Genomic DNA, 26,580 nt, shown 5'->3' on the forward strand with positions numbered 1-26,580 from the left:
TGTTGCTGCAGAGTAGGTTAATCAAAGTTAAATCATCTGTGAAATGGGTGGCTTTTGTTAAGCTGAAGGTGTCTTCAGATCACATTTGCCATCTGTATTTCATTTTATATTTTAGGCAGGTACGAAGTCAAAAATATCTCTTAAAACAGTTCCACTTGGGAAGTGTTGTGCTGTTCAGATATTATTTTTATTACACAAGCATCTGGGAACCCACATATTGAATTCTTATAGCTAAGACATACAAAGTTTGACAATATCAAAACATGATTTTATTTTTTAAATCAGAAATAGCAATGGGGAACCTGCAGCCTTCCAGACAGTGATACAGAGACAGAGAGCGCATTATGGAATCCTGCAATGAAACAAACTCTATCCATTTCTGGCTCTTGTCCCTGCTACCAGATTAAGCAGCCCTTAACAGAAAAACATTCTCTGTCTCAGTGATGGTGAGAAAAGTTGTTGAATCTGAACTGTATTGCTTAATATGGATGTAAAGAGCAGCACAATTTGTCTTATTTTCTTTCTTCTCTCATTATTTTAGAAGTTCTGAACATCAAAGTACTGACAGTGACACCCATCGGTAACACTGTAAGGAAACAACTACAGGTTTTCATTCAACAGTATCTGACTCTTACTGATATAAGTGAATAACTGGCAGGCCATCTGAAGTCACTCTGTATTCCCCAAAGATAAACATCAACACCCAAATCTCTAGTGACTGTCGTAACCTGGACATGTATCCCTTATGTACTTTTCAGTTCAAAGCAAACAGCAGAAAGATGGATTGGGAGATCAACGTTATACTATACTGTATCTTGAGCTCACTTGACACTATTCTACAACAGAACTTGGCACTGGCAATTAAGAGAAACAAGTATCTGCGCCACCTTTTATTCTCTCATTGCTTTGGAATTGTTTGCTCATATTCTGGGATTATTGAATCCTATTTCAAAAGCACATAGCTGGAAGAAGATACGCAAGTTTCAGTTAACACACAGTATTCTATCCAGAAATGTTATTTTACTGTGGGAGCACTCTAAGAAGAATTAGATGGACAGGCTGTGGTTAAGAACATAAGTATTGTCATACTGGGCTAGACCAATAGCCCATCTGCCCAACATTCTGTCTCCAACGGTGTCTAGAAATGGATGCTTGAGGATGTGTATAGAATAGAGCAATTATGGAGTGATTTCTCTCCAGTTGTTCATTTCTGGCATCCAACAGTCACAGACATACGAACACTGAGCATGAGATGATCACTAATGAACCTATCCTCCATGACTTTTCTAATCATTTTCAGATTCCAGAAAGAGATGGATCTTTACTTCTGTACCCAATTCTACAAGTTCCCCACACACTGGGCACGATGCGCATCTTAATGCACCGATGCTGCTTCCTAGGTTTTCTATGGAAGATAAAGAGAGAGAGTACCATGTCCTATCTGTAACCTCTAAGGGTGGACATTTGCACAATTTGTTTGTTTTTGCATGAAATTACAGCATGGCCAAGGTTCAAGGTTCAATTTCATTTCATTTGTAATTCTGACTGAAAACTAGTTCAGCCAAACTCAACTTCATGAAAATGAAAACGAACCATCACTCTTGGTATTCAAATACTCAAGTCAGATCTGCTCACATGAGACAAGCAGAAGAAAACTATCATCATGGAATTAAACTGCACCCAATTAAGCAGATGTCTCAATGATGGAGAAAGCACATGACCTTATACCTCTAAATGAAAACTCTAGCAACAGAACCAAATGAAGTAAAAACTATATAAGTGTCTTCATTAAGCAACATTTTCTACAGATGCAGTTTGAGCTAGTTTGTCTTCTTTTAAAGCTGAAATCCTAAGTATGTTTCCTTTCATTAAAACTCACTTTGTAAATTCTTTGAACTAAAAGACAGGGCATCAAAGACTGTGGATATACAGCAGAAACTTTTATTCCTTGAATTATATAGCCAAACAGACTAGCAAATACACTTTTGTCTGTTCCTCCGTTCCTCATGTTGTCACAGCCAAAGAAGAAAGGCACTGTTCAATTTAGCATATGGCTTGCCCATTAGGCTCTCAGAGGCACTGTAACAGCATTAGAAACTGAGATATGAAAGCTAGGAGCTAAATGGCACCTTAAACTAGGTTATGGGCGTAACAACAGAACGTTTAGGTGTGCTTTTTATAATAAGAATACAAAGCTGAAAAGGAATGAACTGCAGCTAAAATATTATGTTCATTTTTCACATGGTCTAGTCCTTCCCATGCCCACCCCCAATATTATTAAAAGGGTCTCTTCTCCAGAGAGTAGCTGGAAGTAGTGAGGCAGAAAAAGGTCCTCCCTTTAATCTGAAATCTTAGACACAGTACTGCACCCACAGCTCAGAAACTGCTTGCGCTAATGAAATTCCCTGTCACAAAATGCGCCTAGAACAATGGGAGTTTCGAACACTGCACTGTAACAAGAGCTTCAGAAAAGTCACAGTGCCTGGCTCTCACTGTTACGTGTAAATGCCTTCTTTGCATTTGTTATCATAATTAGTTCCACTGTTTAAACCTTATGTAAAAGAAACAGAAAGTATTATTCATCTTTGAAGGATATATTTTAATTTGATAAAAGAGAACGTCGTTAAAATAAGTAGGGTCGGATCCAGATGTGTCCTCCACAATTGGAAGGGCTCATTCTGCTCACAGGAAACCAGGATCCAGTGGAGACCCCTTGCTGGAGCAAGATGGTGGATCAGTGATTTTCACCAAGTGCTCTTTCCTATTGCAGCCCCTCACACTGTTCTTGAAAGATTCTCCTCCTTCAGCTCTTTGGATCAGGTTTTCACAGTCCTAACTTCAGAACTTCAAATGGCTCGATCACCCAACAACATTGTGACACCAGGTGATTGACAAGTGAGCAGCCCTGCACACCTGTCAATTCTGGCCCATGAGAATAAATCTTGATTAGGATTTAGTCCATGGAGCCAAAAAAAGTCCCAAATCTGGATGCAACTTGTAGAGTTAAGGAACAGACCATCTAATGAATAAGCCAGTATTCTATCAAACCCCAAAGTCACATGCAAAAATAGTAATTTCTTGTCCTGCAAACATTTCTGTTCCTGTATTTTCACAAAATAAGTTTTGGATTTTTTCCCTGTGGCATGACCCATCTCACCCTCTTCATGCAGGATTTTTAAAATGAAGGAATAAGAAGAGTAAGTCATATTCACCTTCTTTTGGCTGAGTCATAACTGGTGTTTGGGTCTCCTTTGTGTATGTGACCATTTCTCGAGGAGGAAAGTCAACTTGTGTAATTTTGGACATTGCAAGTTTAATAGGTCCACGTCTAAAAAAAATGATGGAGAAAGTTATAATGCAACCACAATTCATGCAACTTACAAAGAACAAATCTGTGGAAAGTCAGACAATCCATCATCTCTATATAACAAGTATTAAATTTAACTATTGCTGAATTATACATCTTTTTATTTTAAAATCAAAAGCCAGCACAGAAGGGGAAACAAAGGAAAGTAAATAAAACGTCAAGAAACGGATTTGTTTGTTATGCTGCTTTTTCAGATGGCAGAAATGCTAGCCCATATAACTGGTATGCACTGAGTTTTAAACAAATTTCCTCCATAAACCACAGTAGGAACCTCCTCAGATTCCCGCGCTGCAGTCCACTCCATTCAGTAGTGTACTCCAGCCCCCATGAGAAGTTTTTTAGGGATGGGAAAGCCACATTCTGCCCACTTCATTTGAACAGCATGCCGCTGGACCAAGCCAATGTAAAATGTGTGAATTCTGTGCCAATGCAACACAACTGCAATTTAACTTGCAGAAAACTGTGTTACCATCTTGAAATAATATAATGCAGTTAAGAAAACAGTATGTTGCAATACCTCAGCAATCACCAATTGGCAAAATTCCCAGGGAACTATTTGACCGAGATCAGGAGTGGCTAACATTTTTTGGCTAAGGGTCATATTCACCCTTGACCAACCTTCCAGGGGCTGCATGCCAGTGGTGTGTATGGCCAAGAGAGTGCAGTCACCCCACACTTGCAAGCACCTCTCACATGCAAACCAGCACACAGTCCCTCCTTCTCATCTGATCTGTGCAGACTAGTTGAGGAAGGTTACTGCTCCTTCCCAGGTCATCAAATGACCAATCTGATTGTGGGGAGAAAACAATTTGCATCCCTCCTCAAGGAGCTCTCTATCCAAGGCCCAGCACTGAGTCTACTTTAAAACTTACTTTCACTGCCAAAAATTTTGGAGCACTTGATCCAGCCTATGGGCTAGCCACCCCTGATCTAGATATATGTACATTAACGCCTATGTTTTCACTCAGTGAGTAAGGCAAACCCCCAAAATTACTGGCCCTCTTCCCTTATACAACATATTCCCCCCCCCAAAGTGCCCAAAGCAAGCCACATACATTATCTCAATAATCCTGTAAGACCAGTATTATTGCTTTATCAAAGGTATGTAGACTTAGACAAGGCATTCATGACTAACGACTTGACATGGATGTCATAAAGTCATTAAAAAAAAACAATTACGGGAATATTTAGTATATTAGTAAATTAAAAGTCTTTAGAAAATTAGTTGCATTAAGATGCTGAATATAAATTCAGAGGTTGCAATCCAGAAATGTACATGCGCCAGATCAAATTTGTTCAGTCATATAACGAACAGCTCTCCCCAAACACAAAACCTTTTTCTGGTTTAACACACTGTTTGTGGAAGCTGATGATCAATAAACTGCACATCATACATCACTTTCACTTAATGATCTGGATGCAACCTTAAACGCATAGCTAAAATTGTTTTACATATTATATTTTAAGACGTGAAATAATTTGGCATATATAAAAGACAATCATTACAACAAAGATGGAAGATAAAAAAAAAATCTCTGCTATACCCCAGATCGGAATCAGAGTGAAGCTGTAGAACTGATGGATCAGTATCCCAATGCAGCGTCCTGACAACACAGGTTGAAGAACAACCATGCAGCATTAGCAAAAAAGGCCAGAGATTAGTGAAGCAAATACATTCTATTAAATGTTAAAAGCTATTGGAAGCTACAATAATATCATGGCTTCAGATATTTTAAAAGTGCCAGAAATATCAGTTAGTGGAAATTGAGTGGACATTCAGCGCTACTACAACAATACATGCATCATACCAATTAAAATAGAAACATACAGTTCAGAACAATGAGTAGAGCGACAGCATTCAGTTGATCAATCAGTAAGATTGATTAAAACCTTTCTACTCGGCTAAAACTGAGGTTTTAAAAAGTGTAATTGTTTTTAATTTAAATATAAGATTTTAATGCAACACCTGTGGAAGGGAGGTATTTCCGTCGAAGACACGCCCCCTTATTTCCCACACGGAAGAAATGGCTTTTCTTAGATAGATGTGCATGTGTTGCATCAGGTCCTAACAAAGAGCAGGGCTCTTTACCCTCAGATCTTTTATACACATGCAAATGTATGCAAATTTAAAAGTTATACAATGAATCACATAACACTTCTTTAAATAGGTGACATCCCCTGTATTTAGAGATGCATTCAGTCAAGGATAAGCTTTGACTTAACTTAAGAGTTTATTAACACTATACAGCTACATAGATTTAGTGGTGTCACCCGAGATCCAGTTTGTTAACATACTGTGATCTTGCCCGAAGCATTAAATATGTTCAGGAAATTGTCATATTGGTAAAGGAAATGAGTCAACACATAAACCTTTGGGTGCAGGAAAAAGCGCTTTTCCACTGGGATATACTGCTGCTAGTGTTTCCAAGATGTGACATTGCTGTAATTATGGGTTAAGCACTGCCTTGGGCTTATGTCATTTAATTTAAAGCCAACTCAAGACAGTCAATGTTGCAGCATTCAGCAAGTTAAGCAGTGCAGTACTAACTATGTTTACTCAGAAGTAAGTCTGCTGAATTTGAATTTACTTTCTTGTAAGTAGGTTTAAGACAACAACCATTTAGGAAATATTTCAAGTTGCAACTATATAGTATATAAGAGCAACATACCAAGCATTAGCTTTAACCTACATAAATAAAATTGTATACATTTTAGTCTTGTGGCCTACTAGAATGCTAGAAAATGCTAGAATGCTAGAAAAGCAAAGCAAATACAAATAAACACACATATCAGACGTTCTAATGACTAACCACATTCAAAATTCTGAATAAAGAAGTTTGTCTTTTGATAAGTAATTAAGTTGCTTTCATGAAACTCAAAAATCATTTCAGACAGATTTTGCATTAAAATAACTGGTCTACTGTTCACTATAAATTCATTACTCCAATTATTTATTAAATTTACTTCATACCCCTCTTTTCTACAACAGGATGCACCAAAGCAGCACACAAAAATAAAATCACCAGCAATCCAACAAAATATTAATAATGTAGAAGTGCAACAAAAGAATAACAAGTTTACAAAATAGCAGAGTGCTAGCATTAAAAATTCACCTGAATAGATCTTCAAAACTTGCCTAGAGCAGACAAAAGGGAACCTAATGGTTTTCCCAGGGTAGAAATTCTAGTTTTGGTACCATAGCCAAAAAGGCCGTGTACTGCTGCTGGAAGGATGGAGAACAGGGCATCTGAAGGCAATCTTAGGACTCAGGCAGCTTTGCATGGAAGAACATACATCTGGAGAGAACTCTTAACCCCCTGGGACCAGGCTTTGGTCCAACCAACACATACATACATACAGGTACAGTATAGGTACAAGATTTCTTCCACTTGCACTACCACTGGATATAACTCACAGAACAGAACATCCCCTTCCTCTCCTGGCCCCTGCCCCCCCCCCCCCGGATCTGCTCTGAAGGGTCCCTCAACTCTCCAGAGCCGTGCAGGGGGCTCCAGGGGTGAGGAGAGAAAGCGTAATTCACACTATGTGAATGAAACTGTGTTCCAGTCATCCATAGACACAGTTGGCTAGAACCCTTAATCAACACCATTTATTGGGTGAATCCCATGATGGAAGACTTGGTATTCATAGAATTCTCATGGCAGGGAAGTCACAGAAGCACAGCTGCTCTTTTATGCCCCACCAAATGTAATACGAGAATCCCCAAACTACGTAGGAGAAGCCACCAGATGGGCTTCTCCTGTATGATCCAGAAATCCTCATGCAATCCTTCTGACACATGAAGGACTGGTGCTACTGTGGCTCCCTCATTGCCAGATAATTGTGGAATTTACAAAGTATACGTTCTGTCCCCTAGGTGCTTAACCTAAAGATACACTTCCTTATTTTCCAATAGAAAGTGGAACTCTACCCTATTTTGCAGGCTCAGGTCAGATATACCATCATTTTCTTTTTTTCAAAACAAAGAAAGTGTCTTAAATGGCAGAAGCGAAGCCCACAGTCACAACTGAACTACTACACTACAAGTGATTTCCATCTGCACATGACTGTACCCAACCACATGTTGATGGTAAACTAAGGCTATCTATGACTATATGAATTAATACATAATGACACAGTTTCTCTTACTGGTGACCCACCAGGAGGAAATATCTAGTAGTGAAATGATACTTCCATTTCTACTTAAGACTGTATGTTCCATGTACATGGATGCAGCCAAGAAAGCCAATCCTAAATTCTCACAATACCGATTTTTAGGAAGAGACTGGGCTCTTCAGGGAGATAATTTACACCCTAATGTAGGCCAGTTTAACCTGACTCATGGCACTGATGATCTTGACATCTGCTCAAAATACCAATGCTCAGCGCATAAGCATTTCTGTACGTGTGTGCACCCCCCCACCAGTGATGATATAGCAATCCCAGGGTAAAATGAATAACTATCAGAACATTCCTGAGAGATATATTTGAGCATACAGAGTAATAAGTTGAATTTAAAAACAAGAAGCAATAAACAATGAACTGGGGTGCAGCATTGGATAAACACTGGCTAAGTGAACTATGTGATTTATTAAAGTATTTTAGAATTAAAAATATGGTACAATCCCTCCCTCCTTAGTATATGGAAATTGCTCATTACTTAGAACCAGATGCTGGCACACTGCCCACTTCCTCATCTAACCCTTCCTCTGTAACCAAAGATTTCATCCAAGAGTTTTGGTAAACTTTGAAGTACAATCTTGGGTAGAGACCTGGACTAGAAAGAGAAGGCTAGATGGGGAAATAGGAAATCACACCAGCTTCTCATTCTGAGGAGAGGGTTCTGCTGGGTCCTATGACATGTTTAGAGAGATTGTGCCATACCTTTAAAGCAGAAAAATATTTTTTCAGTAACGTTAACGCTTGTCAATTTTAATACTGTACTGCATTTTTGAGACCCCAACATATTTAATCCGGAAATCTTTTAAGAAAACATACCTAGAACCAACAGCACCATCACCAGAATCTTGGCTTCCAGCCTCACTTGGTGTGCTCACAGATTTCGAAGATGGAGACATAGGAGGAGGGACTAAATAGTGAAACAGACAGGTATCCGCTGTTACTAGTCGTAGAGGTTGCACAGCTTAGGATGTTTCCAAATTAATTTAACATGGAAGCATTAAAAAAGTGATGGTAAACAAAAAATAAAATAAAATGGATGAAAATGAATAATAGAAAAAAAGGGGAAAAGACAATGTTAACATATCATGCTGGAGACTCATGCAGTTTTTAGCATTTAATGCATTTTGGGGTTATGTAGCAAGTATACTTTATACAAAATGCTGGGATAATAAGGATTCTACAGTTTAATACTTAGCTAAAAAACTGTTATTCAGAAACTGAAATATGTTATTAAAATTTACACAATGAATTTGGGGTTGTTATATCTTATAATACCAATTATTATTGGAGCGGGGGTGAGGAGTCATAAAACAAGCTCTTCTCCAAAACACAGTGTTTTAAACTTGTAATTATTTACTGAAAACAGTTTGTTCTCTTCAGCTAAACCTCGATTTATAAGTTGTTAACATTATATTTTTAAAAGCCTCACCTTAAAAGGGAAGTTTGTTTACAACATTTTGTGATACAAATTTAGTGCAACTGGAATGGTAAATGAGAAGCAGCAGCATGCAACCTAAAACATGTGCCTATCAATTAATTATGCTTGTGCAACATCCAATAAAGATGTACAAGTTTTAATGTCTCTACATTGGTTTTTATCCAGATCTGCATTTTTCAGAGCCAAATATCCCCACAACAAGTAATTTTGTTTTCACTGAGGATAAATGGGAGTATGTATTAAGCTGGATTCAGAGTTTCCATGAGAAGAATTCAGCTTACAGGATGCTTCTGCTGGAGGAAGGAGAGGCAATTTTCAGACTCGTTCTTTGTTCTGTTGACCCCAGAAAAGCTACTCTGGAGGATTTGGGGACCCTCCAAAATAGAAAGGGAAGGTGGCATTGACAAATAAAGTTTTCCCCCATCTTCCATAACCCACATGGTAAATCTCAGGCAGTTCTGATTGGGAAAGGGAAACTCAAAAGCCAGTCAATCAATAAACTTTATGCTGATGCAGTTGAACTGATATACAGATTTCTTATTTGAATTATACAAAGGAATTAAAAGTGTTCCAATTGCAGATATAATTGCTGATTATAAGAAATATTTTCAGAAAGGGGAAGGACAGAATGTCTTATCCTATAGCACTATATTAAAAATCATATGCCTTGCTACTCATCACTGCTCAGTGTCTTCAAAATATGAAAATATAAGCTTTGGAAATGGAAAAGTATTTTTAATAAAACACATTAATTCTTCTATAGGACTAGTAAAATCAAAACATTTTTTTTTAATGAACTGCTATTTTCATGTTATTTTAAAAGAATATGCACTAACACTTAGTCCTGGAGACAGACACAACCCATTATTTGATTATTCTAAGAGGGGCATGCTGAATCAAGTTCTTTGTTATGTTTTTAACTAGTTGCTACTGCCATCTATTGGTTGTTAAACAGTATGATGGTTTAGAACAGAGCTTTCCAAACTGTATGTTGCGACAGTATGTGTAGGTGTGTCGCGCAAAAGCTCCCCACACTCCTTCCAGGGCAGCTGGAAAGTGGTTAGTTTAACCTCCTGTTTGCTAGTAAAACTGAATTACTGTGTCATGAAATGATGCATGTCTAAAAGGTGTGTCATCAACATGAAAGGTTTTGAAAGCTCTGGTTTAGAACCTTTAAATATTGTAGGTGCCTTTTTCTATTAGAGGAAACTATAGTATTTCCTCCAATAAAGTAGTTTACATGTAATATTGATTAGGAAGCAAATAGCTTCCAATTCAGTGAGACCTGAGCCAGAGTAGAGAGTGGTAGAATAGATTTTAAACCACTGCAGACAACAGATCGGAAACATGGAGTTGTGCCCAAAAATGTTATCACATTCACACAATGACTTCCACTTGTACAACAAAAATTCTCTTCCAACTCCTCTCCCCACATGCACCTCATGCTCCCAAGTCTGCTCCAGAAAGTTGGACCCCTAAAGCCGATTATTTTGTGGAGGGAGTCTTCTACTGCACAAGTGAAATTCCTTGCCTGAACAGAACAACTTGGGCACAACCCATGAATTTTAAATGCTCCCCTATGCAAGAATTTCCCTGCTGTTCAGACCACTCCACAGTGTGGGTGCTTTCCATCTGCATGTCTTTCCCTTTAATGATCGGGAAGTATTTTTAAAATGTGATCACTCACCTATAGTCTGAAGTGGTTTAATCTGTCCTACCTCCTCAGAAGCCTATTACTATTTACCTCATAAATACAATTAGAACTGGTCTGTTAATGAAGCAAAACTGAACATACTCTACTTAAGCTGAATTAGTAGCCGATTAATAAAATTAATAAATAATAATAAAATTAGCTCATCGTTTTTTGAACAAGGAGAGTTTGCCAATTCAAACATTAAATCAAAATGATCAAAGCATAACAAAACTGGTGACTAAGCCCAACTGAACAAAATAGGACTTACTCCTGTTAATAAAATGGTATGGTCAGTTACGATCCAGTGCCAAATATTATAATATTCACAGGAGCACCAAAGATTAAGGTCCTTCCTGCACCACCAGCCCTGAAATTTTGGAAGCAGTTTCCAACAAAAGCGCCAATGAAGTTATATTTGATAAAAGTATGGCTACCAAGTTCTACTAGTGTCTTTTCCTTTTCAAAATATTCCCATCAGCAGTGTTAAAGGATATTTGGTATTTGGAAATACAGTGGTACCTTGGGTTAAGTACTTAATTCGTTCTGGAGGTCCGTTCTTAACCTGAAACTGTTCTTAACCTGAAGCACCGCTTTAGCTAATGGGGCCTCCTCCTGCGGCTGCGCCGCCGGAGCCCGATTTCTGTTCTTATCCTGAAGCAAAGTTCTTAACCTGAAGCACTATTTCAGGGTTAGTGGAGCGTGTAACCTGAAGCGTATGTAACCCGAGGTACCAGTGTACATTAGCTTGAAAAGTAGACATAAACAAAAGGAGGCTGCCTCAGTTATACTACTGCACTAAAAATGTTTATGTCGCAGCCAGATCGCCCTCACATCCAAGGAGTCAAGGAATCACATCCAAGGAATCACGATGTCAAGGAGGACAGCACCGAGGTCCTCAATAAATTTGCTGCAGACTTTGCTATGGAAGCCACTTCTAAAGCCGATGTTCACGTGGAACCCCACAAGAAGTAGCTCCACGTCACACTGGCCTATCACTTCCAAGCCAGTCCCTTGCTGATGCTCGAGAAGTTAGCTCAGAGCATAGATGTCAAGCTGGGCTGCAATATGGGTGGCTGCAATATTCTCCTAGGATCTTAGATTTGCCAATCATGAGACCCTCCAGGTGATCTACCCATACACCGCAGAACGATGATGAGCTGGAGCTTGTCCCAAGGGACGTCATGTCTCCTGTGGAGCAGGTCACCACCAGCACAGGCTGGATTTATGGCTCTTCACTTGTGACAGGGTGCTATGGACTGCTGCCCAAGAATTACATCACCAAAGCAGAAGAGTGCGGCACGTGGGTGTCCTATGGGTCATATGCCATTCTAAATGCTAATTCATCCCTCTCCCTCCTGATGTTCACTGACAGAGTGGTGGATCGAAGACTGCAGGAGGATCAAGGACCAGGGGATACTGGGCCCCTCACAATCTTCTGCCAGAGTATGCAGCCCTTAAGGATCACCAACCCACCTGGGCCACAGAAGAGGCGCCTTTTCGTTTGCCGACAAGGCAAAAGGATGGATGTTGTGTTTGGGAAATACTGGCTTCTCAGTGTTTGATGCCGAAGGAAGGTACATGCGGACAACATATTTATTTTGTACTGGTTAGGAAGCAGCCCTATTCCAAGAGAAGAACTGAAAAAGTATCATATCTATGCAGGGTAGGCTTTTATTTCTAATCTTTTGCAATGTTGCAATGCCCCCTTGTGGCAGAGTTATCGTCTCCTTTTTATATGCCTACAGATAGCTTAAAAGAAACCATTAAAAGTTTTAGCAACTTAAAAAGAAAATTACTTAGAAGTACTTTGAAAATACTCTCCTTTAAGCATTATGGCATCTGTAATATTAACTACAAATATATGTTCAGTTTAGGAAGATATTCCTGTTTCTACTTGCTAAATCAGCAGATAGTTTAAGACATCCTGCTTGAACACTTTTTTAAAGGGTACTTTAAGAAATAACAGAAACGTTGGCTTGAATCTTGAATTCCCACAAGCAGAACTCCACTCATGGGATACTCCCTTAAGAGGAAGGAAAGAGGCAATTTCCTCCAATTTCACCCAGCAGAACTGTTCTGCCAGCCCAGGAGACCCTCCGGAACATCATGGGAAGTGTCATGGGAGGGTACTGGGCAAAGGGAGAAATGGACAAAAAAAAAGCCACCGCCACCATTCTTCCAGAGGAAGCCTCTCTGGGGAACCCTGCACCCAATCCATACATTACATTTTTTATATTTTAGAAATATAGTGTGAATAAATTAAACAAATCCAGCTTTGGATGCCTTCATATTACTTTCATATCTCAGATACTTTAGCATATAGTTTTATAGGGCAATTTTAAAGCTCTGGGATTATGCTCCAAATATTGTAACAATAAATGATCAAATTATAGTTATCTGTGTATGGCCATATTTAAAATCAGATATAAGCAATAAGTTACGAGAAGCATCACAAGAAAAGCTGTGGCAATAATGAACATACAACAGATACATGCATATGTGAGTAACAACTTTCATGCTAATACAAGTACCACTAAGGTGGTGGTGAGAGATATTCATGATAAATTTTCTTTATAACTCTTACCCATAGGAGCATCTGGCGTTAAACCCATGCTCTGAAGCAAGGCTTCAGCTTCCCGTCTCTTCTTTTCAAGGTCAGACTCATCTTGTACAGGAAGAGCTTCTTTCTTCTGATCAGTCTATATATATATATTTTAAAATAACAAGATATGTGACAGTGCATACTTTCACATACCACTTGTTTTATGTGCAAGGAAAAGGTTTTAAAAGAAAAATTACTTCATTTCATAGAAATGGGATACAGGTAATATTAATTGCATCTATATTTCACTGATAAAGTCAGTGAGGAAGAATTGTGCCAGCTCTAGCCATTTCTTGGTCACAACACAGAGCAAGGCGAATGTGGATAGGGGTAGGAACTTAAGCTTATTACTGTAGCAAGTTCCCGAAGACCAACATATGGCCTAAGGGTCTACCCTAAAATCAGTCAATGGCAGGAGGATATAGCTCAATGAAAATATCAACCAAGTCTGTGGCAGGTGTGAAAAAATATGATTTCCATGTTAATGAGTAAATATAAAACTGCCAATATTTTTAAAAAATCCACCCCCACTCTGTGATTTCTGGACGTTGTTTGTTTCTTTTTTAATGCCAAATCTACAAGAAAAAGCTCATCTAAATGGTCTCAATCCTAATCACCAGCTATGGCATTTAACATTAGTGAACACTTTAAAGATATTGATGTTAGCCTTTGCATTCCAGAGATTTATGCAAATTCAAAGATCCGTGATATTATATATTTATCAAAAAGCGAGTTGTATCAAACTGAACCATTAGAAAACAACCAGCTACTTTTCTGTAACCATAGTCTTGCATTGGACTGAGAAAAAATTTAGCTTCTAATTGACATATCTGGATTGTTCAATCACATAGTGCTCTGAGATATCTGACAACTGTACAGTTCAGCTACACAGAAGTTACATTCAAGATTGTTGGTTCATCAAAGCTTAACTTCAGCAGGTCTTAAATACTTTGCTGAAATAGAGCCAAGCTTCATACCAGCTGCTTGTCAAAAACCTACACATCATCTCTGCCAATTGTGCACTTAAGGCAGTGTTTGTACCAACTTCCAATTTCCCAGTATATGAAGACTGCAAAGTAACTGGGTAAAGATCAAGAAAGTACTAAAATGGCACTGCATTCTTCTTTTTATTTATTACATATATAAGGTATCTTTTCTCCAAGGGCCTCAAAGTGGCATATGTCACTCTCCTTCCATTCTAAAGAACCCTGTGCGGCAAATTTGACTGAGAGATACTGTCCTCATCTTAGGGTCTTAACAAAATATTTCCAGTTTGAACTGTTTTCCTGTGCTTGTACACCAACATTCCAAAAACAGTACAACACTAATTAGAATGGTTTAAATATGCATTTTTTTTTAATTTTTCCAGTATTGCTAAATCATTACCATAGGGTCCAATTACTCCACACACACCCAATATTGGCATGCCAGAGGAATACCAAAAATAAGCGTATCATAGAATTGTAGAGTTGGCAGGGACTGCAAGGATCATCTAGTCTAATGCAAGAATCTTTTACCCAACATGGGCCTCAAACCCACAACCCTGATATTAAGTGTCTCAGGCTCTACTGACTGAGCCATCCCAGAGCAGAATGCCGGACAGTTTTTTTGTTTCTTTTTACAATCTTAATACTTCAGAATGCATATGCCCTTGCACAAGTATACCACAGCATTAAAATGCCTCGAAGAATAAATGAACTGCCTTTGGTAATGCCGCTAGAGAAAAACCTTCCCTTACAGGAAGATGAGCCATGCCAGGAAATCACTTTCTAGCGGAGCCGATGGAAGAGTAGTGTTCTCATACTACTAAACTAAGCTGCTACTGGAGCAGTCTATGAACAGGACAGAAGACTATGCTTGGAGTACAAAGCCAAGCTTCATGATGACAGTACAGATACAGATAGCTTCTATCTCACCCAACGTGCCACATAGCTGTCATCTTTCATCCACCACAGATATAGTCATCAGATAACGTACATTTTAATGAATATCCAGTTAAAAGAATGAAGCTATTTCCAATGATTTTTTTAGCATGTAACACACATGCTTGGATCACACAAATGCTAAACCACAATTTAGCATTATATGTATGTGCTTCTGTGAGCTTAAACAAAACCTTGGCCTCCTCACATGTAGGGAGGAGTGAAGCAGGTGCATAAAGATCCTTTGTTTATTTATCTCAATATATTAAGCTGGGATACAATCATCTCACAGATGTAGTTTGAAAAGTTCTTACTTCCTTTTTCTTTCGCTCTTCCTCTTTTCTCTTCTTCTCCTCTCTGATTTGGGCCAAGCGTTGTTTCTTACGCTCCAGCTCAGCCTTCAGCTCACTTTTATCAGACATGATTAGAATCCTGTCAACAAAATAAAGATTACATGAAGAATTATGTATACATAAATGAAAGGCCCTTATGCAAATCTATCATAAATAAATTCCCTAGAATAAATGTATGCTCATATGAAAAACCTTAGCCTCTCTTGGAAGACATATATTACGTACTAAAATAAGACTTAATTTTTGCATTATTGCATTCCAAAGACTAGAACAGGGGATGGGAAACCTATGGCCCTCAATACATTTCTGGACTCAAATTTCAGAAATCCTCAGCTAGCATCGCCAATGGTCAGAGATGGTGGGAAGGTTAGCCACCCCCGGTCTAAGCTTTCTGCTAAAAGCGAAATAAAGGTGGTTATAATGCAGTACATCCTTTTCAAACAGGCTGTATTTGTTTGTTTGCAACTGAGAAATGCAAACCAAACTCTGCCGATACTCCTATATCCAAAACAATCAAAGGCAGCATAGGAGAGGAAAATTCCAACTGCCTAAATACAGTTGGCATAAGTACATAAATACAGGGAGCAGGAAGACAGCTAATACCTGCTGGGCAGAATTTTTCCAAATAATAATTTTGAGAGAGATAACAGTCCCTGTTCAGTTAAGAAACTCCTAAATTGGATTAAATAAAAGTTGTATGCCACAAGTTAGTGCGTGTACACATTAAAATCAGAATTTAATTCTGAAGGGGCAGCAAGTAAAATTAATGTACATTCATTGAATATATCAAACCTCCTGTTTCAAGATGTTTCACAGAGGTACATCTGGCATTCTCGTTTCCTGCTGAAAACACCTATTTACCCTGGCCTTTGACAGTTAGTTTATTTTGTTGATTCTATATTATTCTGGTTTTGATTGGAACACATTTACTCATTTTTTATAACTGTATACTGTAATGCTGTGACATGCTTTGGAACTTGTGATTTTTAAAAAATATAAATTAAAATAAAATAAAGTTTTTAAGAGCTTCTTAGAGGATTACAGAGTACAGTATTAGCTGGAAATGAACGAATGGATGCAAAAGTCACTCTTGTACTCCTGAAAAGTTCTATTATGAATGTTAATACTTTAAACAATTTTGAGGTTAAACTAATCCAGTTATGTAACCTTTCTTTCTTTTTTCAGTGGCAGAGACAAACAACAATGCCACTAGGACTGTCTCTGGTGTGTTTCCATCATTTCATAAAAAGCACAGCAACCTGCCAGACATTGACTATTCCAGTGCATGTTTACTCAGAAGCAAATTATGCTTACTTTCAAGAAAGGGACCACTCCTACCATAACTCTGCACAGGACCTTGCAAACTAATCCTATGCTGAATTAAGACATGCCCAAACAATGACACTCAGGCAAGCAATGCTTGAATCACGTTAAAGCAAGGGTGGGAAGCCTGTGCCCCCTTGAAACATACAACTGTAGAGTTGGAAGGGACCCCAAGAGTCATCTAGTCCAACCCCTTGCAACGCAGGAACTTCAACACCCATCAGCCCCAGTCTGCCTGGTCAGCAGTTAAGAGATTATAGGAGCTGCAGTCTAACAACATCTGGACGGCCGCAGGTTCCCCAGACACAGGTGCTTCCACGGAGCATTAGAATCAGGGCTGGCCCACCCATTAGGCAAGGTGAGGCAACCACTCACCCGGGCAGCACATCCTATTGCCAATCTTTCTTCCTGTTTTAAATCATCCTTGATGCCTTCTTCTCTGGCAGGGAAAGAGGCACCATTCTTGGGTCCTCCTCAGGTGCCAAAATGCCTTGCCCCAGCCCTAATTATAGCCCATTTCCATTGCAAAGCTGTAACTGGCTGAAGTGGGCTCTGACCAAGCTTGTGCCCCTACCTAAAATGTGTTGTCAGCTTTTCAGAGGATCAGCCCTGTTAAGTGGGCAAAAACCTATGAAGAGTAATGGGGGGGGCGCACCTTAAGAGGATTTTATGGCAGAAGCTGAGGCAGGTTCTGGTCTACAGAAGACTTATTCAGTACAAAGCTGCACCGTCACCCCAAAGTCAGTGACAATGTTGAGACTGCTGTAAACATTAAATGGGCAGCGGGCAGCAAAAGCAACAAAGTACCTCTTGGATCCTACCGGTTCTATTTCTGCAAAAGTGAACAACTCTAGTCTAGTTGGAGTTGGGTATCTGCCCTAATTGATGGAAAGAACATCCATGCTGGTGAGCATAAACTTGGCCTTGGCCTAGAACTGGAGGCTTAAAAGGTGTGGAAAAAGCTGCCGCAGGAAATGGGGGCATCAGAAGAATATTATTATTACTATTACTACTATTACTATTGCTATTATTATTATCTATATACAGTGGTACCTCAGGTTACATACACTTCAGGTTACATACGCTTCAGGTTACAGACTCCGCTAACCCATAAATAGTACCTCGGGTTAAGAACTTTGCTTCAGGATGAGAACAGAAATTGTGCTCCGGTGGCGCGGCAGCAGCGGGAGGCCCCATTAGCTAAAGTGATGCTTCAGGTTAAGAACAGTTTCAGGTTAAGTACGGACCTCCGGAACGAATTAAGTACTTTACCCGAGGTACCACTGTACCGCCCTATACCCGCAGGTCTTGGGGTGGTTCACAGGATAAAATCACAATACAAAAACACAAAATACATAATGAAAATGAAATACAACAACCCAGTAACGCCCCCAACACATTTTAAAAGGGCATTGGATGTCAATCAACCCAAGATCTGTAGGAAAAGGAACGTTTTTTGCCTGGCGCCTAAAGGTTTATAATGAAGGTGCCAGGCGAACCTATTTGGGGAGAGCAATTCCACAGATGAGGAGCCACTATGGAAAAGACCCTTTCTCGTGTTGCAACCCTTAGGACCTCTTGCGGATGAGGCACACAAATGAGGCCCTCAGAAGATGATCTCAGGCTCCAGGTGGGTTCATATGGGAAGGGGAGGTTCTTGAGTTATTGCAGTCCTGAGCCGTTGAAGGCTCTATAGGTCAAAACCAGCACTTTGAATTGGGCCCGGAAACTAATTGGTAGCTGACTAATTGCAGTCAGACCAAGACATAGCTGTCAACATTTATTTTTTAAAAAGAGAAATTCCCTTATTCCAAATAAGATTCCTCACAAGAAAAGGGAAAAGTTGACAGCTATGGACTAAGACCAGTGTGATATGCTCAAACCGTCTTGCCCCGGTGAGTAACCGGGTCTTAAAAAGTAATTCCAGTATAATAATAATAATAATAATAATAATAATAATAATAATAATTTATTATTTATACCCCGCCCATCTGGCTGGGTTTCCCCAGCCACTCTGGGCGGCTTCCAACAAAACACTAAAATACAATAACCTATTAAACATTAAAAGCTTCCCTAAACAGGGTTGCCTTCAGATGTCTTCTAAAAGTTTGGTAGTTATTTTTCTCTTTGACATCTGGTGGGAGGGCATTCCGCAGGGCAGGTGCCACTACCGAGAAGGCCCTTTGCCTGGTTCCCTGTAACTTGGCTTCTCGCAGGGAGGGAACTGCCAGAAGGCCCTCGGCGCTGGACCTCAGTGTCCGGGCAGAATGATGGGGTTGGAGACACTCCTTCAGGTATACTGGACTGAGGCCGTTTAGGACTTTAAAGGTCAGCACCAACACTTTGAATTGTGCTCGGAAACGTCCTGGGAGCCAGTGTAGGTCTTTCATGACGGTATGACACCCCCCCCCCCACCACGGTAAGACACTTTCTCTGCTGCCAACACGGGAAGCAAAAGCGCCCGGAGATACAAGGGAAGCAAACCGAAGGCCAAGCAAGCAAGCGCCGCTCTGAGAGGAAAGCGGCGGCGACAACGCGCGGGCGGGGCAGGGGGAGAGGCGCGGCTCCATCCCTCCTCCTCCTCTCCGCGCGCGCCCCCCCTCCCCTCGCGCCCTCAACGGTCACAGGCTGACCGTTATTCCTGAGGCCACACGGCTCCGAAGCCGCCCAGGGTCTCTCTCTCCCCCCCACCCCCGCCGCCTGGAGGAAGCGGGTGGGGCTCACCCCGCCGGCGGTCTCGAAGGCCGCGCTGACCTGTCACCGGGGCTTTTCCTCCGCTCAAATTGCCGCCGCCGGCTTTGCTCCGAGATGCTCCTTCACAAAGGGCGGCGGGGAAGGGGCGAGACGGCAGCGGCTTCCAATAAGGAGGTTGAGACCCAAAGCAAAGCCCCGCCGGAGACAGCTCAGCATCACCTGACGAGTTGCGCATGCGCCGAAATGAGGCGAGGAGACTGGACAGAGCAGCCGCCGCCGCCCCTTGGGCGTTGGGGAAGGGGGCGCATGCGCGCGGCGAGAAACGCGGGTGACGTACGTACGTAAACCTTCCAACGGGCGGAAGGGCGGTTTGTCTGGGGGCCCAAGACCAAGTTGCTCCACTGTTTTTCTGTGTGGGGTGTTTTTGTTTTTAATGGAGCGAAGGAATCAGTCAGCCACTTGCTGACATCTCTCAAATATAGCGTTGGTTAAGGGGAGGGTAAGGACTACAAATCCCAGCATGCCATGCGGCCAAGCCTCGTTCCCGCCCACTTGCCTTACTGTCAAGCCTTCAGCCTCTTGTAAAAGGAGGAAGAGCGGTGCATTCTGGGAACTGCCATGAGTTGTCCCGGGGCGAATTGGGAATTGCAGTCCGCTTTCCGCGCTTGGGTTGCATGAAGGAAGCCGAAAGTGAACCCGTTGCTTGCTCTCCATGAGAGCCAGTGTGGTGTAGTGGTTAAGAGCGGTAGTCACGTAATCTGGGAAACCGGGTTCGCGTCTCCGCTCCTCCACATGCAGCTGCTGGGTGACCTTGGACTAGTCACACTTCTCTGAAGTCTCTCAGCCCCACTCACCTCACAGAGTGTTTGTTGTGGGGGAGGAAGGGAAAGGAGAATGTTAGCCGCTTTGAGACTCCTGAAGGGGAGTGAAAGGCGGGATATCAAATCCAAACTCTTCTTCTTCTTCTTCCATCTGGTCCGCCGGCTGAAAGTGCGCATCCTTACATTGTGCAGCGCTTGCCAAATGCAATTAACTCAGCGGATGTTGGTCCTGATAGGGGTTTCTGCTGTTTTTTTCATAGCACAGGTTGCCCGAAATCTAATCCGGACGACGTGACCCACCCACTCGGAAGTAAATCGCGCTGAATTCAAGCTGTGTGACTCCCAAGTAACGGGCAGCAAAAGAACACAGTAGTTCTGCTGGGCGTGGTCGGTTGCGCTTGTTTTTGGCCCCGAGATCCGATCATAGCTGTCAACTTTTCCCCTTTTCTTGCGAGGAATCCTATTCGGAATAAGGGAATTTCCCTTATAAAAAGGAAAACGTTGACAGCTATGGATCTGATGCGTGTGCGCCAATTAATGTTGCAGTAGCATGTGCTTTCTCCTCACCCGACACCCATTCTAAGAAAACAAAACAACAAACAAAAACCACCAGCAGGGTGAGGCGCTGCTGTTCATTTCTGGGAGCCCCTTCTCCATAAGGACAGAAACAGCACTTTGACATTGTCTGCTGTCTCTGCCTTTGGCTGGACGTTTTACAGAAGGTACAAAGGCACTGCCATAACTGCCCATGCTGCAAACTCTTCAATCTTTGGACCCATTTCCTCCTCTGGACATAAGACGTTTGCACTTCTTTGAAGCTGAACGTAGAGCTGGTCTGTCTTCACTCTTGATATAGGGAACTTGTGGCCCCTCAGAAATTGTTCAGATGCCCAACATCTGCAGTCATCATGGCCAGTGGTCAGGGAATGATGGGAGTCCGTGTCTAGCAACACCTAGAGGGCCAAATATTGTCCAACCCCAATCCCCTTTTCCAATATGCTTAGTATAAATTATTAGGAACTTGAGCAGGCCAGTTGCCCTTTCCCCCGCAATAGCTCCAGTTTCCTTTTTTTCTTTTAGCTTCATTACATTGATTACAGCTTTGTCTTAGGAAAATAATCAAACTTTTGAATTTTTCTCTTGTCTCTCATCAGATGAGAGTTTGAACAGTACATCTGTGTAAACAATAGAGGCTGTTATGTAGTTAGTTATTTTGCACAATTTATAGACTATCTCAAACCTTAAAGAGGCTGCTCCTTCTCATATTGCCAGTATTTATCAGGGGAACATGAGTGAATGGCTAACTATCATTTGTAATGTTCGGAGACAACTCACATTGCTTAAAAGCAGGTTGACAGCAGGATATATGAAGACATTTTCAGGGCCATTTTATATTTCTGCTGGTTGGAGTTGTGCAACCTGACACCATAATCTCCGTGTCAGTTGTATAGATATCCTCAACTACTGTCACTCTTTCTGACAGCTTTCATAGCTTACTGACAATGCTCATCCAAGGAATACAATCAATGCCAGATCTGCAAATTTTGCCATGGGGGCAAAAGTATGCACCGTCACCCTGTTTTGTGATGCTCACTGCCCTCAGGAAGAAAAACTGTCTGCATTTCTGTCTATTGCTCCATAAATCTGTAGATACAGATTTGTTTTAAGACCATTAAAAACAAGCTGCTGCAGAACTGAAAGAGCAGCAAGACTCCTGGATTCATTTTCTTTTTACTACCGTGTTTGAGGGTTTTTTAAACAATCGAGCAGTGTATAATTTTTATGAAATAAATAATTAACCTCCATATACTGAGGGACTAGAAACTTAGTAAATGAATATATCTACTAGTTGGGGTAAATATGTGCATATACAGTATATTCCAACTAGAAGAACTAAGGTTAACAGCAGCAGCCAAAAGCCCTGGAATGGGGCATTCCAAGGAAGGTGTTGGGCAAGTCCAGGATCTGCTGAATCCTGAACTAGTCCCACTGCCAGGGGCAAAACTAGGCTATATTTCATCTGGGTCAAAGACCTAGTTTGGCACACACCCAATGCACATTTGCGTACACACACAGGCTGCGAGTCTCAATGGCGCCCTTCTGGAGGCTTCACTTGGGGCAAAAGACCATGTCTAGCTCTGCCCCCCCTCAGTAGCTACGACTCTACTCCCTGCCATCACATGACAGCATCAGGCCTGATCTGTTGTCAGGGACTGGGCAGAAGAGGAATGGTGGAGACTACCTCCCCAGCCTGACCCTTCCAGAGAAGAAGGAGACAGTTCAGAATTACAGCAGGGGTTTGAGGGAGACCACAGCTCAGAGGCAGATGAGGGGGAAAGCTGGGAAATAATGGGAGAGGAGGAGGAGGGAAAAAGAAGAAGAAGCACCAGGGGAGCGACAGCTGATGGACTTGGTGTCTTTAGAAAGCAATCCAGACTTCCCCTTTCCCAGAACCTGGCGGGCATTGAAAGTAGGAGAGCAAAGAGCTCAAAGGCAGAGGGCAAATAGCAGCACCTGTAGCGATGACTCATGAAGAATTGGAAGAGACGGAGGGAGTGGAGATTCACTCAGGGCAACACCATTATTCTGAGAGGCTGCATTCCCAAGCCTCTCTGTGTGAATATTGAATAAAAGCAGATGATAAGAACTTTTCCTTGTCTGGTCCGTTCTTGACAGCTTGCTGTGGGGGTTGGTTCCTCCGCCACCTGACATCTGGACCCAGGCACTGTGAGGCTAGTGCAATGATCTGCCTGCTCCAACCAGCCACCTTTCCTCCGGTCAGTGTGCACAACAGTGTTGTGGATGTGTTGGTGCCCCATTGCTCTGTTAAGTCTCACCCAGGTTAGGACTGGTAAAATGTGCTCTTGCACTCTTCTTAGGATCTGGGGTTGTTTTTTTAAAAAAGTACAGAAATACCTGCATGCATGCCCAGAACAGAAAAGGGCAGTGGGAGGTAGTGAGGAGAGTGACTGAGGGGAGAGACAAAAAAATCAACATCTGGATACACAGCATCAAACTCTGCCCGGTGTTGTGGATGGGAAGTAGCAGAATAAGCAATGAATATCCATGACTGAGGAAACACAGCAATGTTTGGAAGCGAGTGTGTCAAATGTGCACATAGAAAAAAACAGATTTGAACAACCTATTTGCAATATAAGGCCCCTGTCTGGAAGAAGTCCTCACACCTACTCACACTTCTCTGAATAGTGCAGAACTGATGTTTTGCTCTCTTTGCAAAGCCAGTGAACAATCTACAGTAGGGACATTCTTCAGTTGTGTGTGTTTTCAAGCACTGGTACCTTCCGCATGTCTTCTGAGTTCACCACTGCGCATTGCTCCAGTTTCTGCTAGTCTGAGTACCAGTCATTGTATTTCAGGGATCCACCGACAAACATTAACTGATAGGCCAGTCTCCTCTTACAAGGTAAAACTCTTACTTTCCTATTATTATTGTTGTTGTTGTTGTTGTTATTGTTCTAGTCTCTCCTTTTCCTTTTATATTTGTTACACCGTTAATATGCTTCCCCTATTATTCCCTTTGCTTGATACAAATTTCCTTCTTTAGTGTCAAAATAAGGTGACGGTGAATCGCGAGTCCCTCCTGAGATGAGTACTCCTGCAATCTAGCAACCTTTGCCACGAAAAACATACACTCGTGAATGGGCAAGCACTTAAGAGCGATTCACCGCCAAACATTATAGAAAATAGACCTACACGGGTTCAAAGAATACAAGACCAAGTTCCCCTTTCCTCGGTTTTGGTCCAGCAAGTACGGCGCTCTAATTTTATTCCTATTATGTGGTTAAGAGGCGAGAAAATGAAAGCTTCCTAAAAGGCCCCCAAACCTCTGCTGTTGCAGTGGTTTCTAAAAGCAAGAATGGAAACACCAAAAAGATCGGCAGAAAAGGAACCATTTAAAGAAACATTGTAGGCTACTGTATATTCTGCCCTTATTCTCTGCCCTTCCCATCAGTTTGCATTTGACAGGGAGAAAGGCAAGGGAACATGTCTGATCGTTCAAAATATAATACAGCCCTGTTTCTAAAGGAAGTGTTGTATTGCTGCTGCTTCATCCACAGTGCATGGGTTGCTGTTCATTTTCAATGAAGAAAATCAAGATCTTTGCAAGGGATGAGCTTGTTTAGTTCAGAATTTACAGTTTCTCCTTTCACGAACCGAAAATCAGTTTGAGACCTTGTTTCAAGCTATTGTCTAATAATTCTTAGAGTACTGGGAATCTGGATTGGAATGGAAAATTAAGGAGAGAGGTCCCCCCCCCCCCAGTCTATTAAGGTGAATGGTTTTAAACCTAGAGATTTCAAGACGTCATATTTCCCCATTGTCATATTGGTCTTTCCTTCCCAACTTCAAGGGGATAAAGTAAGCAACAGAAGGCGCAAAGCTACTGTGTTTTCCAACATGCAGCATACATTTTGCTGGTACGTATGCTCAGAACAGTTAGCATTCTCTTCTTGCTGGCAAATTTTTATCCAGTAAATGCTCCTAACCATAGGTGCCATCTCCATAGGTCACAGTAACTCTTAGTGTTCAATTTCCTGTGGAGTCAATCGGTCCTGTCTGTCAGTCTGCCTTAATACGTGCAGCCTTTATGCTTAGAAGAAGAGCAGTTTGTATTGGTTTTTGCAGGAAAATAACTTCGGCTCAAGTGCTGGCATAAAAGCACAGGTGGCAACAGAGGCAAAGGTCCGTTTCGCACATGGCTTTTGGTTACAGGAAACAGCACCTCTACATGCACAACGGATGTGGTTCATCTAGGTTCATACAGCACAGGAAAAATTTCCTCCAGTAATTGGTTGGCGCCTGTCTGTCTTGAGAGACAATGGAGTTCACCTTCAGGGGTGAAGTCAAACTGATGTGTTAGCAGCACCAAAGTGACTCCCTGGGGTGCAAGACTGGGCAGTGGGTATGGAGGTCCTGGGCTGCCCATACAAAAAGACCCCCCTCTCAGCCTCGCTGATGTGGTCCAAAGGAAAGGACAGCAATACTTTTGGCACCATCTTGGCTGCAGGAGTTGCCGGAAGGAGGTGTGCAAGGCGCCATCCAACCATCTTAGGGACTCCACTCTGGGTTTGTCTAGCTTTTTCTTCTCCCAAATATAGCCTTCCCAAGTTGACAAGCCCCATCTGCCCCTCACTTCCCTCTACAGCATGTGTAGAAACTGCCTTCTTGATCGTTGGACCCACCACTGGTTTTGTCCGCTCAATCTGCCAGAGCCCGTCACCTATATTGCTGTGACTCTCACTTTGCAGTCTGCCAATCTAAATTGCGTATACAAGAAATGATGTGCGGTACAATCCTAAACATGTCTACTCGGAAGCAGGCTCTGTTGAGTTCAATGGGATTTGCTTCCATGACGCTGCCATGTGAATATCCATTATTTCTACTAGCTTTCAAAGATTCAAACAAAGTAAACTGCCACAGGTACACACACGTTTGTTACTGAGCTGAGAACAGACTAGTCTAATGTCGTTTACATAGATCTGCCCCGCTATGGAATCTGATGCTTAAAGCGGCCACATGGGATGACTGGTCCTTCCTCTACATAAGAATTTCTTCCTATATACATAAAAATGTAGGGCTGTCACCACACAACCACCACTGGATAATTGGTAGTGCCATGTCACAATTGTGATGGCTGGGACTCGGGCTCAGACTCAGAACCAGAGGAATCTCAGTCCGCACTGGATCCTTTGCCTCAGGTGGCAACTGGACCAAGTCTGGGGCCTGATTCTGAAGAGCCCCAGTCTGCACAGGTTCCCCTGCAGCAAGCACCAGCTGAGCCAAGTCAGGGGCCTGAGCCTGCCCTGGCTCCAGATGCAGGGATTACCTTGTTGCCTTCAGCTGGGCTATCACTTACAGCTGCTCCACTACCAGTTGGGTCAGGAGAGGCTGAGGCGGCCTCTGGGTCTAGTAACCCACCGACATCTCCCGAGCTGCAGAGACTAAGGTCTGAGAGAAGGAGAGACCTGAGTACTTGCAGGAGGAGTGCTCACCTTCGGGGAGACAGGGAGATGAGTCACAGGGGGATCAGGACCGGCCTTTACCCCGACAAAGATAAAAGGCTGTCGGACCCTGCCCCAGGTTGCGGGAGCAACATTGCTGTTTGCCAGAACTGCCTGAGACCCTGTGCCTGACCTTGCCTGGTGTCCTGCCTTGGCCCTGTT

General features: G+C 41.9%; 1 protein-coding gene and 1 long non-coding RNA gene across 6 annotated transcripts in view; one reads left to right on the top strand and one right to left on the bottom strand.

Annotated features, from left to right (window-relative positions):
* The window catches only part of DYNC1I2 (dynein cytoplasmic 1 intermediate chain 2), a 37,061-nt gene extending 17,268 nt beyond the window's left edge, over positions 1-19,793 (bottom strand). The window contains exons 1-6 of one of the 5 annotated variants that reach the window (XM_082240782.1): positions 19,635-19,793; positions 15,519-15,636; positions 13,265-13,379; positions 8,366-8,456; positions 4,912-4,971; positions 3,213-3,328 (exon numbers count right to left, since the gene is read on the bottom strand). In XM_082240782.1, coding sequence (XP_082096908.1) covers positions 3,213-3,328; positions 4,912-4,971; positions 8,366-8,456; positions 13,265-13,379; positions 15,519-15,626 — 490 coding nt within the window. In that variant the 5' untranslated portion in view covers positions 15,627-15,636; positions 19,635-19,793. Of the gene's footprint in view, positions 1-3,212; positions 3,329-4,911; positions 4,972-8,365; positions 8,511-13,264; positions 13,380-15,518; positions 15,637-19,604 lie in introns of all 5 variants that reach the window. The other 4 variants (XM_082240780.1, XM_082240781.1, XM_082240783.1 and 1 more) reach the window with 4 other exon arrangements.
* On the top strand, positions 19,776-24,445 carry LOC309525372. Its single transcript, XR_014216192.1, has 2 exons — positions 19,776-19,907; positions 23,961-24,445. It is a non-coding gene; the product is annotated as an uncharacterized lncRNA (long non-coding RNA).
* Positions 24,446-26,580: the final 2,135 nt, after the last annotated feature.

Source organism: Podarcis vaucheri, assembly GCF_965113315.1.
Source record: "Podarcis vaucheri genome assembly, chromosome: 1".
In the NCBI taxonomy this organism is placed as follows: domain Eukaryota; kingdom Metazoa; phylum Chordata; class Lepidosauria; order Squamata; family Lacertidae; genus Podarcis; species Podarcis vaucheri.